The sequence below is a fragment of the Pipistrellus kuhlii genome, unplaced genomic scaffold (assembly GCF_014108245.1).
Source record: "Pipistrellus kuhlii isolate mPipKuh1 unplaced genomic scaffold, mPipKuh1.p scaffold_m20_p_10, whole genome shotgun sequence".
Lineage (NCBI taxonomy): Eukaryota > Metazoa > Chordata > Mammalia > Chiroptera > Vespertilionidae > Pipistrellus > Pipistrellus kuhlii.
In genome coordinates this window covers 49029548-49041904 of record NW_023425405.1, presented here as the reverse complement: position 1 = coordinate 49041904, position 12357 = coordinate 49029548, and the positions used below count along the sequence as shown (strand labels likewise).

At 41.3% G+C, this 12357-nt stretch overlaps 1 protein-coding gene across 1 annotated transcript in view; it reads left to right on the top strand.

Annotated features, from left to right (window-relative positions):
• The first annotated feature begins 3002 nt into the window (after positions 1-3002).
• Positions 3003-12357, top strand: part of SLC26A5 (solute carrier family 26 member 5) — a 30605-nt gene continuing 21250 nt past the window's right edge. Inside the window, exons 1-6 of the mRNA XM_036429658.2 lie at positions 3003-3201; positions 4846-4985; positions 6684-6794; positions 8325-8491; positions 9054-9218; positions 11223-11375. Of these exons, the coding sequence (XP_036285551.1) occupies positions 3050-3201; positions 4846-4985; positions 6684-6794; positions 8325-8491; positions 9054-9218; positions 11223-11375 (888 nt within the window). The 5' untranslated portion in view covers positions 3003-3049. The remainder of the gene's footprint in view (positions 3202-4845; positions 4986-6683; positions 6795-8324; positions 8492-9053; positions 9219-11222; positions 11376-12357) is intronic.

Genomic DNA, 12357 nt, shown 5'->3' with positions numbered 1-12357 from the left:
GGCATCGGCGGCAGGCAGAGCTGCCCGGGTGATTCCCAGGTGCAGCCAGGCCTGGGAACCAGTTCCCTAAATTAAAATGTCAAACTCAAAGCACCATTTTTATGGCTAACTCAGGCCTTTATAGTTCAAATTCCTCTTCAAAATTTATTTCATATACTCTTGAGTAAGCATTTTATATTAACCTTTACTATATTATGTTCTAGCATATCATATATTACAAAGATCACTTTTTTAAAAGGATCTCGTGTGGCTTTAATCATGTCACTGGTTTATTATTGTTTCTAAAATTATATAAATGGCTCTTGTGTTCAAATGTATCTTCATGATTTGCTTTGTCTTTTTCATATGTCATTTTCTGTCTCTTAAAGATCATAAACCAGTGGTTCCTAACTCTGTTCATTAGCATCATCTTACGATGTTTTTTTTACTTTTTATTTTTATTGATTTCGGAGAGGGAGAAAGAGATAGAAACATCAATGATGAGAGAGAATCATTGATCAGCTGCCTCCTGCATGTACCCTCCCAAGGATCAAGCTGGCAATGCAGTTATGCACCCTTAGCCAGAATCGAACCCCGGGCACCTTCAGTCTACAGGCTGACTCTCTATCCACTGGGTCAAACCGGCCAGGAGCCCTAGGATGCTTTTTTAAAAGTTCTCTGATATCCGCTGCTAGCGCTCTGCCTTAATTGATGTAGTGCCCAGACATTGTTGTTTTCTAAAAGATTCTGGCTTCAGGCAGAATTGAAAGCCAGTATTTTTGTATATGTCAAATACCCACCTTGCTGATCATCTGAATTTCCCAGGGAAGTTTCAATCTAGCTGAAACCAGTTTGGCTCAGTGGATAGAGTGTCGGCTTGCTGACTGAAGGGTCCCAGGTTTGATTCCGGTCAAGGACACGTACCTTGGTTGCGGGCACATCCCCAGTGGGGGGTGTGCAAGAGGCAGCTGGTCGATGTTTCTCTCTCATTGATGTTTCTAACTCTCTATCCCTCTCAATTCCTTTCTGTGTAAAAATCAATAAAATATAAACGAAACAAAAAACATACATCTAATTGCTCTGCTTAATGAAGTGAAAATCTTAAGGAAAAGTCCCCACACGGATACAGTGATACAGCGATGCATGCCCACACCCACATGGAGTGAATGTCCACTATCTAGGCCCCACCCATGGGAATCCTAATTCAGAAGAGTCAGTGTGAGAACTTGACAGCAGTACTTCATTTTTTTTTTTTTTAAGAAGGAACGCTGACTTTTGCAATATATTTTTATTGATTTCAGAGAAGAACAGAGATGGAGAGAAAGATAGAATCATCAATACTAAGAATCATTCATCAGCTGCCTCCTGCCAGTTCCCTAATGGGGATCAAGCCCAAAACCTGGGTATGTGCCCTGACTGGGGATTGAACCGAGACCTCCTGGTTCGTAGGTTGACCCTCAACCACTGAGTCACACCAGTTGGGCTTGGCAACAGTACTTTGAACCTTTCCCCAGACGATTGAAGTGAGTGGCCACATTTGGTCACCACTGCATTGTAGATGATACAATATCCTTAGACCATGGTCATCATTACTTGTCCCTTTGACAACAGTAAATATGTGTTAAGAGCAAAATCATTGGTAAAGCTGACTTTTTTGCAACAGGAGGGGGTGGGGAACAGTCTGATTCTTGTCAGCTCTATCTGGACTTTTTCTCTTGGAGTGGCTATATGAAGGAAGAAATAACCTTTCTAAAAATAGGCCAGAAGAAGACCAAGGAGGAAGTGTCCAAAAGGAACAATACAGTAAAAGTGTTTAAAATAGACTTAACTTTATGCACTGAGCTATAACAGAGAGGGAGCCTGGCATACATTATCAACAATCATGAGGCCCCAATCCAAAGATTTTATTCATTCAACTGTTCCTGAGTGCCTGAGCTAGATCCCGTGAATTCAGAGTATGGTATTGCCTGGAGGGATTTACAGTCTAGAAGAGGAGACCAATAATTATAATACAGTGGGGGGAAAATGGAAAATTATGCAAAGTAGCAACTATAGACATATCTATGGGGGATTAGAGGTGAGGGGAGACTTCAGAGAAACAGAGCATAAAACCACGCTTTTGAAAGCTACAATGATTGTGTGGAGAGGAATTGAAGGAGAGTGAAGGGAAAGAAATGGCATTTCTTAAAGTGAATGGGACTCTAAGCTTGGTATTTTCCTGAATTAAATATTTCTACAACACTGTCATGTAAGGTTTTGGAGGAGTTGGGAGCAGATAGAAGGCAGAGTGGTAGCATTGCCATGCTTCAAACTCTGCTCATACCTCAGCCCAGTTATTCTTGGATATTGTGATATTCCTGTAGTGGCCATAAAAAGTTAGCCCAGCCAAGCCAGCGTGGTTCGTGGTTGAGCATCGGCCTATATGAACCAGGAGGTCATGATTTGATTTTGGGTCAGCACATATACTTAGGTTCTGAGCTTGATCCCCAGTGTGGGACATGCAGGAAGCAGCCAATCAATGATTCTCTCTCATCATTGATGTTTCTATCACCCTCTCCCTCTCCCTTCCTCTCTGAAATCAATAAAAATACATTTTTTTAAAAAAGCTAGCCCAAAACAAAAACATACAATCTTTATTTGTCAGATTCTTCTGCAAAAATCCTTTCTCCAGACTAATTTTCATATCATCCTTATTGGTACTTGGTTGCATTTGCTGCTAGAATTCTTCTTTATTTTTAGACTCTAAATTTTTCAATCACTTTGGACCTAAGCATATTTTTTTTCATGATGTCCTATGGTTGGTCAATAAGCAACTTATTGAACTGGGGGTTGATTTTTATTTATTTCATTTCATTTATTAGTGCCTACTAGGTACAGATCACTATGTTAGGTAGTCTGGGGTGTCCAAAGATGAAGTCTTCAGAAGAACTTAAAATACCACAAGGAAGAGATGCTTAAAAACAGTCATCAATTGGATTTTGGCATCTGAAATAGTGTTTGTTTGTTTTTCTCCCTAGTGACACTCAGGAAATGCTTATCTCCTGCTGTTGATGAATAATTTCAGAGTACTATGGATCATGCTGAAGAAACTGAAATCCCTGCAGCACCCGAGAAGTACTATGTGGACAGGCCTATCTTTAGTCATCTGGCCCTCCAGGAAATACTGCACACGAAGGAGAAGATTCCGGATTCCATTGGGGATAAGCTAAAACAGGCATTCACGTATGTTGTGTTTTAACCTGTTTCCTTTATTCTGTCATTCAGTTGTGAGAGACACAAGGTCAAGTGTATAAGGAAAATCTGGCAAAATGGAGGGGGGGAAATGGTGAGCACTCATGATTTGCTGAACTGTCCACAGGGTTCTCCATGATTGAGCACGCGCTTCATTATGTATTTCACCATACTTACTAAATTCCTACTGTGCCTTGGGGATTGTGTGTAAAGGTACCTGTAAATAACCCACTTCCAGTTCTCTACCACATTCAGAATATCCACCTTTTCCCTTTGTCTCTCAGAATGCTCCAGCCATTCTCTTTTTTTCTGCCCTTGACTTCTACCCCATTTGGCAAAACCCTGAATTTAAATCCCCAGCCTATGCTGGCAAGGACCCTCACTGTCCTGTGACTCTTAATTTTGGAGACACATGCATAGCCATGTTGCAGGCGTGAGAATGTCAATACATGTGTGCATATTGATAGCTCCCAAACTTCAAAACCAACCCATTTGATTACTGCCTCCAGAACCCTTGATACTACACCTTCGGTGTTCTATGTTCATTTAAGCTTCACCTTTTGGGAAAGGTGAAAAATGTATGCACTGGAGTCAGACTCTCTGAGCCATAATCCTAGTCCCAACCACCGACCAGCTGGGTGCTTGAGTTTCCTGGTCTGTAAAATGGGTAGAATAATAGTGCTTACGTCATAGTTACTAGCGGATTAGGCATATGGCAAGTGTTATATATAAGTGTAGCTATTATTAATACCTCAATTTTCTAAACAAGGTATCAAATCTAGTTTGTTTTACTCAAATTTATTGCTCTTACCACAGTTGCATCACATTTTGCTTCTACTGTTTTCCTTCATCAAATTGCCAAATACTCTTAACCACTAAAGATACTTTATAAAAACAGCATGCATGCTGCAATACTATGTTGTATTTTGAATGGAACAAATTATTTCCTTGTCACAGGGAACACTTAAAATTTTCGCAGTGGACATAGAACTCATCTGTCCATACCGTTACTCGGTGATGTCTTTGATCATTGGCGTAGCCTGGCAAAATTGGCCAACACCCAAAGGGATTAAATGCAAGGCCTTGGTTTTATCAGCTTGTTCTTCCAGTTAACCAAGACAACCAGGCATAATAGACTCGGCTATTACACCCCAGTGACAAATGGTATTTTGAGTTTACCGAATCAAAGACCCTAAGCAAGGGACATATGTTAATAAAACTCAAAACACCTGTATAAATTTTCTTGATTTTATAAGGAAAGGGGAAAACTAATGGGCAGATGCTGGTCAGTGGATCTACATTCTTCAAAAGTTAACTCAATCAGTAAATTACTCCTCTACTTCACTTTTATGCCAACACGGAAAGAATAATAAGGATTGTATCTATTATCTGAGTTATCTCAATGATTCTGGAGCTAAATTTGTGGAGACGATTTAGATGTTCCCAACAACAGCAAATGGGAATATCTCTGCTGAGGGAAAGGTTATCCTCAGCACCAACGTGAATGTTTTCTTACCATTCCAGGATAAAAGGAGGAGGAAATGCCTTGGTTCAAATTCTACAGAAATGTTCCTCATTTTTTTCTCTGTCTTTTTTTTTTTTTTTTTTTTTTTTTTTTTTTTTTTGTCCTCCCAGATGTACTCCTAAGAAAATAAGAAACATCATTTATATGTTCTTACCCATAACTAAGTGGTTGCCAGCATACAAATTCAAGGAGTATGTGTTGGGTGACTTGGTCTCAGGCATCAGCACAGGGGTGCTTCAGCTCCCTCAAGGTCAGTAGAATATATTTATTTATTTTTGTTTGTTTCTCTTACTACCATATCCTCAAACAGTTGCTTGACCTTTCTGCTCAGTTTCATCATGAGTGCAAATTCATAGTTTTTATCATATCATTCTAGTAGCCTTTACCTGTCTAAAAGAATTCTCTAGAAATAAAAAAAAAAGTAACCCTTAAAAAGCCCCAGAGCTAGGAGTAGTAGAATATAGTGACATTGTTTTGTAGATCAGTATAGTTAGGAATTGGCTGGGTAAATCAGTCACTCTGTGACATGCTCTTGGGGTTGTCATCATTAAGGTTTTTGACGGTAAGTTCATATTCTAATTGCATGAGATCATGAAATGTTAAATCCTCTGCATCTGTGTGTTTTTTATATGTGATATTAAGAATCTAAGAACATCTCATTAATGGTGGGGGGGAAAAAAGGAACATTTGTAATAATATGAACAATAAAAACTTATTAAAAAAAAAAAAAAAAGAACATCTCATTAATTTGTTCATCTGTTCACACTTGTTTATCAAGATCTGCTTGTCCCTCCCTTCCTTCATGGAACTAACTCCATAATCAAGTACAGAGACCTGAATCAAGTAAAAGCACATATACATTTTTATGTATAAACTAGAGGCCTGGTGCACGAAATCTGTGCATGGCTAGGGTCCCTAGGCCTGGCAGGGGATCAGGGTTGGCCGGGGCCTCCCTTCCCCAGCTGCTGGCTGGAGCCTTCCTTCATTCTGTGCCACCCCCTGGTGGCACAGCAAGTGATAGAACGCCCAGTCTCCTAGTTGAACTCCCATGGGGATACTTTCCATATTAGTCTTTTATATATAGAGATGATGTTAAACACTATGAAGGAAAAAACAGGATACTATGAGATAATCACAGAGACACCTAGTTTAAGAAGGCAAATCACAAAAACCTCGTTAAGGAAACAAGACGTGAGTTGAGACCTAAAGGATGAATAGGAAGCAGGTAAAGAATGAGAGATATCCAGCCGGTGTTGCTCAATGGTTGAGCATCAACCTATAACCCAGGAGGTCAAGGTTCAATTTCCAGCCAGGGCACCTGCGGGGTTGTGGGTTCAATCCCCACCAGGGTGCATGCAGGAGGCAGCTGATCAGTGATTCTCTCTCATCAGTGATGTTTCTATCCCTGTACCCCTCTCCCTTCCTCTCTTTGAAAACAATAAAAAGGATGAAGGAAGGAACAACATGTGTGAAGGCGCTTGGCAGAAAAAGAATTGGGTATTTGAAGACGTGATTTACAGAATTAACAGAAAGGCAGTGTTCTGGGAGTGAGGTGGGCAGGGGCAGGTCAGCCTGGCCTTGTTAGCCACTTTTGGATTCATTCTGAGTGCTTTTCACTTGGATTGCCTTTGGAAGAGGTCAGCGAGACAGCTGTTTAGGGAACAGATTTGGTTGGTGGGAGGGGCACCAGAATGAATGTGGGGAATCGATTAGAGGTGGCTATGGCTCCTGGAAAAGAAGAGATGACTGGGGAGATCCCAGCCTGGACTCTGAGCACAAGGCAGGATCATGTGTATGTTCGGGGTAGAGGAGTGGACCGGTGAGGACACTTCTGCTTAAGTTAACATGGTTGTCACGTGTTCATCAGCGATAAAGAACCAAGAGGAAAATACATGTAAACCTCTTTTCTAATGACCTCCCTCTGTCTGTCTGGTGTTTAATCCCACAGGATTAGCCTTTGCGATGTTGGCAGCTGTGCCTCCGGTGTTCGGCCTGTACTCTTCGTTTTACCCTGTTATCATGTATTGTTTTTTTGGAACCTCCAGACACATATCCATAGGTAAAAGCTTATACTTGATACGCTAGTGCCTTTTTGTTCGGATTATTCAGCTTTGCAATGTGCCAAAGACATAGCATGTTTGTTATTAGAACATCTGCTTAATAACAAGTTGTTACTGCATACCCAGCAGGTACTTTAAAATACATCCCCCCACCCCCAGATTTGTAGAGCTAATAGCTTTCTTATCATCTTGGTATAATGGGGGGGGGGGGGACAATTTTCTTGTGTACAAAGAGCAGTAGTTAAAATCTGTGAAATAAGTGTTTTAATTCATAATACAATTTCCTTGCACCTGGTTTTTCTTTTTATTAGTGGTACTGCAAGTTCCTAATTACCACACATGTATTGCATTTTCATCTGACTTAAGGCTCCGGGTTCCCTGTAGTTAGTGAATTTAGGATCAGCTTTATAGGGATTTCATAATAGCCTTGGTGCTGCATGAGGTAGCCCCCAGCAAACACAGGCACAATGTTTCAGAGGCCCATTCCTAGGTAACACATAGGAATCATTTCATTGTGTCGCACAGTTTCTGTGGGTCGGGATTTGGGAAAGGCTCATCTGGGCAGGGCTGGCTCAGGTCTCATGCAGCTGAGAGTCAGAAGCGAGCTGGGGCTAGAGCAACTACAGGAAGCCTGAACCTCTTTCTCTTGTTCCCTCTTGCCCTCTGCTCCCTCTCTCTCCCAACTCCCCTCTCCTCTCCTTTCTCTCCACGTCGTCCTAATGGGAGTTTTCTCACGCTCAGGGCTGCAGCACGAGCAAGTGTAACAGCTCTCAGGTGGAAGCTGCATCACCTTTTGTTACCAAGCCTCAGAAGACAACAGTATCACTTCTGCCGCATTTTTTTTTTAAAATGTACCTTTATCGTTGAAAGAATTACAAATGTCCCCCTTTTTTCCCATTGACCCTTCCATCTCGCACCTGTCCCTCCCAGGTTTTCATCGCACTATTCTGTGTCCATGGGCTATGCATATCTGCATATATATCCCCCAGTTAATCTCTCTGCACCCCCTCTGAGATTCGCCTGTCTGTCCCATGCTTCTATGTCTCTGGATCTGTTTTGTTCATCAGTTTATTTTGTTCATTAGAGTGAGATTTGTTCACCTATGGGTGAGATCATGTGATTCTCATCTTTCTCTGACTGGCTTGTTTCGCTTAGCATAAATGCTCTCCAGGTCCCTCCAGGCTGTCTCATAGGGTAAGAGCATTCTTTTGGTTACTAATATGTCACAAGCCCTCCCTGATTCAAGGAGAGGGGGATTAAAAATTAGTCTATCTCTTCATAGGGAAATGTCAGAGTTCTAGAAGAGTCTGGGGGGTGGAAGATGTCATCATGGTCATTTTTGGAGAATACGATCTGCACACACACAGTTTACATATAAACCAGGAGCAGCGGTTTAATGCTTACGGAGAACAGTGCGATTTTATTTCAGTGATGACTTATTGACCTCACCCGTGTTCTCTAGAGTACTGGCAACAATCACATCAGATACACTGAAGCCGATTTCCTTGATTAACGCGTCACTGTTTCAGGTCCGTTTGCTGTAATTAGCCTGATGATTGGCGGTGTGGCTGTTCGATTGGTCCCAGATGATATAGTCATCCCGGGAGGAGTAAACGCAACCAACGGTACGGAAGCCAGAGACGCCTTGAGAGTGAAAGTCGCCATGTCAGTGACCTTACTCACAGGAATCATTCAGGTAAGACTCAGAGGCGGGGAATGGGCTCTCGTTTGTTTATTTCACAAATACCTGTTGAGGGCTCTTGGCTGGTCTACTGGGTGGGTAGGATCAGCCTGCAAGATCCCAGAGCTCAGAGCTCCCAGCGCTCAGGAGCACCAGGCCTATCATATGCCCTCCTGAAGTTGACCTTTTTTAGGAACTAGCAAGCCTCAGCTGGGTACTTTAGAGATTCCAAAAGCAAGGAAAGCTTGAGGCAGAATTGGTTAGTGATGGGAAGACGCTTCTCAGAAGGAACAGGAAATGACATTGACTCACCGTGTCCCGAGTTCTGAGTGTCCATGATGCTCGTTGGGACTCCAAGCCATTCCAAACCTTCAGTGTTTTTTTGTTTTGTTTTGTTTTTTGTTTTGTTTTGTATAATCAGTGATTGATTTGTTCGCTGCTTAACTGTGGCAGGTGCAAATGTGTAATGTTAAAAAGTGATCCAGGAAGAAATTCGTGTGTGTTCTGTTGGTTTTCATTTCCTGATCTATCATGTGATTTATTTGTTTCTTTGTCATTAAAAAAAAAAACACAACAGTTCTGCCTAGGCGTCTGTAGGTTTGGATTTGTGGCCATCTACCTCACAGAGCCCCTGGTGCGAGGCTTTACCACAGCAGCGGCTGTGCACGTCTTCACCTCCATGTTAAAATACCTGTTCGGAGTCAAAACAAAGCGGTACAGCGGGATCTTTTCAGTGGTGTATGTAAGTAAGCAACTTACTGGTCCTAGTTTTCCCTTCCTCCTTTTCCCTCCTCCTCTTCTATATCTCTTTTACCTTCGAGGCTCACTTTTCTTTTTTCCAAGAATTTTAATACAATGGGGAAAACTTAGTTATGCTAAAGCTTTTCTGAAAAAAGGCACTACAAAGATGAATTAAACCTTACACTCTCATTGTATTAATGTACGATACTGCCTGCCTTACAAGGAATTATTTGTTATGTCTTTACTTGGTGGCTACACCTTCACCCTCATTAGCTGGAAAGACAGCTTTTTCTTGAGACAGAATTGTATTCTCTTTGGGAACTAACAAATAATTTAAAAGCTTTATGGGAGAACCTAACTCTCAAAAACTGCTTACCCAAGCAGGCAAAAAATAAGTCTATAAATGATTTGGCTAACACAGTGGTCAGCAAACTCATTAGTCAACAGAGCCAAATATCAACAGTACAATGACTGAAATTTCTTTTGAGAGCCAAATTTTTAAACTTAAACTTCTTCTAATGCCACTTCTTCAAAATAGACTCGCGCAGGTCGTGGTATTTTGTAGAAGAGCCACACTGAAGGGCCAAAGAGCTGCATGTGTGTGTGTGGGTGGGGAGGGGGTGGGCAATGGTAAAATATGTACACAGATAATAATTTAATAAAATTAAATTAAATTAAAAAATTTTAAAAAAATTTGCCGACCACTGGGCTAACACAATTAACCAGTTTAATAAGAAATATATAGACCTTTGCACCCAACTCAGAGAAAATATAAATTCATTACAAGCACATAGGGAACAATGGTAATAACCAATTGTGTTGAAACTTACATGTGAAACTGATCACAAATTCTATAAATTTAGTATATTTTCACACAGTATATTATAGTATAATTAGTAATCAATAAATAAATATAGCTTTAAAACTCCCATACATTTAGAAACAAAAACAAAAAACACCTACTTCTGAGTAACCCATGGATAAAAGAAATGTTTACATAATTAGAACCACATGACAGTTAAAGTGCTGTGGGAACTTATGAGATGATGCTAAAGGTATTCTTGGGCCAAATCACCTCGGTAGGTATTTATGTGCCAGACACTGTGCTAGGCCCAGCAGTGAGTGAGCAGACATGGCCGATGCTCTCTTGGAACTTGGTCCAATGGGAAGACCAATAGTTAGCCCTTCATGGCATAAATGTGTAATTGATTACAATATTGTTCGAAGCTGTGAAGAGAAGGCACTGGATATTAGGAAAGCTGGAGAGGGAGGCCTTTAGATTAGGTGTCTAGGAAAGTTACTTTGGGGGGTGCCATTTAAATTGAGTCCTGGATGGATTCAAATGGAATCAAACTGTAGGAACATTCCTTAAATAACTAAATTCTTCATTTCCCATCATAGCTGGTAGCATACTTCTTACACTGAGATTTTTCTAAATGCCTCGTCACCCAGGAGACAGAACAGGCGGGGACCTGAGTAGCTGTAGGCATTGCTAGGAAATGTGTGAATTGACTGTATTTGGGATACAAGCCTAGGATAAAATTAAAGGGCTTCTTTAACTCCCCTGGGCGTCTTTTCAAACTTCAGCACCCTCTTGCCTTCAAAGCCCACCTGATTCCTCTTTCATCTGCTAACCATGATTTCTCTTTCAGCTCTTAGAAGTTTTTCTGTGTCTTTATCTTTGTATTATTTTTTTGGTATCAGCCCCTAATCCTTTCTCAATGCTCAGGACTCAGAGCAAGGGTTACTCTTCTGAATTTTATAACTACTCCATTGACACATGAGCATGTCAAAGAACACTGTAAGATTGTTGGGTAAGAACTCAGCTTTAAAGTTGTCTGATGAGGAACAAAAGGCTCCAAATTTGGGGGAGCTGCAAAAGAGAGCGATTTGAGCCTGAGAGCTCTTGACAAGAAGGACCGGGGCTGGGCTGCTGTGGGAATTAGTGCACTGTGTCCGTCTGTCCAGCTGCCTGAGGTAAAGCCCAGTGTTCATTGTGTTGCAGAGTACGGTTGCTGTGTTGCAGAATGTTAAAAACCTCAACGTGTGTTCCCTAGGCGTCGGGCTGATGGTTTTTGGTTTGCTGTTGGGTGGCAAGGAGTTTAATGAGAGATTTAAAGAGAAACTGCCGGCACCCATTCCTTTAGAGTTCTTTGCGGTAAGTCAACTTTCAGCTATTTCTGAGGGGGGTGCGGGAGGGAGCGGGAGGGGACAGGGCGTTAGACCTTTCCCCTCTCAGTTCTGCCAAGAGAAGGGTAGGATTGGAAAGGGGAACTTTTACAAATACACTGACAAGAAAGAAAAATCACTAGAGCACTGAACGGATGATTTTTAAAATATAGCTGAAGACTCTGTAAATATTTTAATAGGAATTACCTGGGAGTAATGAGATCAAGGAAGATTTTTCTGCCTCAATGTTTTATTGTCTAATTCTTTTGTAATGAACACATAACTGTAATAACCTGAAAAAAATTAAGCTGTTTTAATTTGGAAAAGAGCAAAAAAACAAAAAAGTTCCCAAACTTTCTTGGTTCCTGGCACTCCTGGGTCAAAGGAAATACCTAACAGTTTCACTGAGTAAGTAGTTAGGTCTGAGCAGTGTATTTATGTCTAACAACCTAGGAACTGTTTGTAAAAATAATGCACCTAAATTGAAATAAACTATATATTTATCACGCTGTTAAATAACCGCAATTACTTGCTAATGGGAATAGGTCCACTACACAAATCCTCAGATGGGCCCCACTACCCTCCATTTCCCCTTCACTTTGCTTTTACATGGTACCTGCTTTCTACCCCAGCCACCACTGAATGCCCAGCTTTGCAAAGACAGAGTGTGAGCAACAGGAGTGTGGTAGGAGCTGATGTGGAAACTGAACTGCCTCAAACTAGATGTGTGCATAGTCTCTGACACACGTCACTGTTCCCCTTGAAAGTTCTATCCCACGGTGTCCTGGTGAGTTCCCCTTGGTACCCTGGGGCACCTCGGTGCATAATTCGAGAACCATTAAGGACAAAAAATAAAAAGTATAGGTGACTGACCCAAATCTAGCCAAAAGTTTGAGCCACAAAAACAGCAGGTCAGCATTACAGCTCAGGAGGAAACCAGCCCCTCTGGTTCTTCTCTGTGCTTTGGTCAT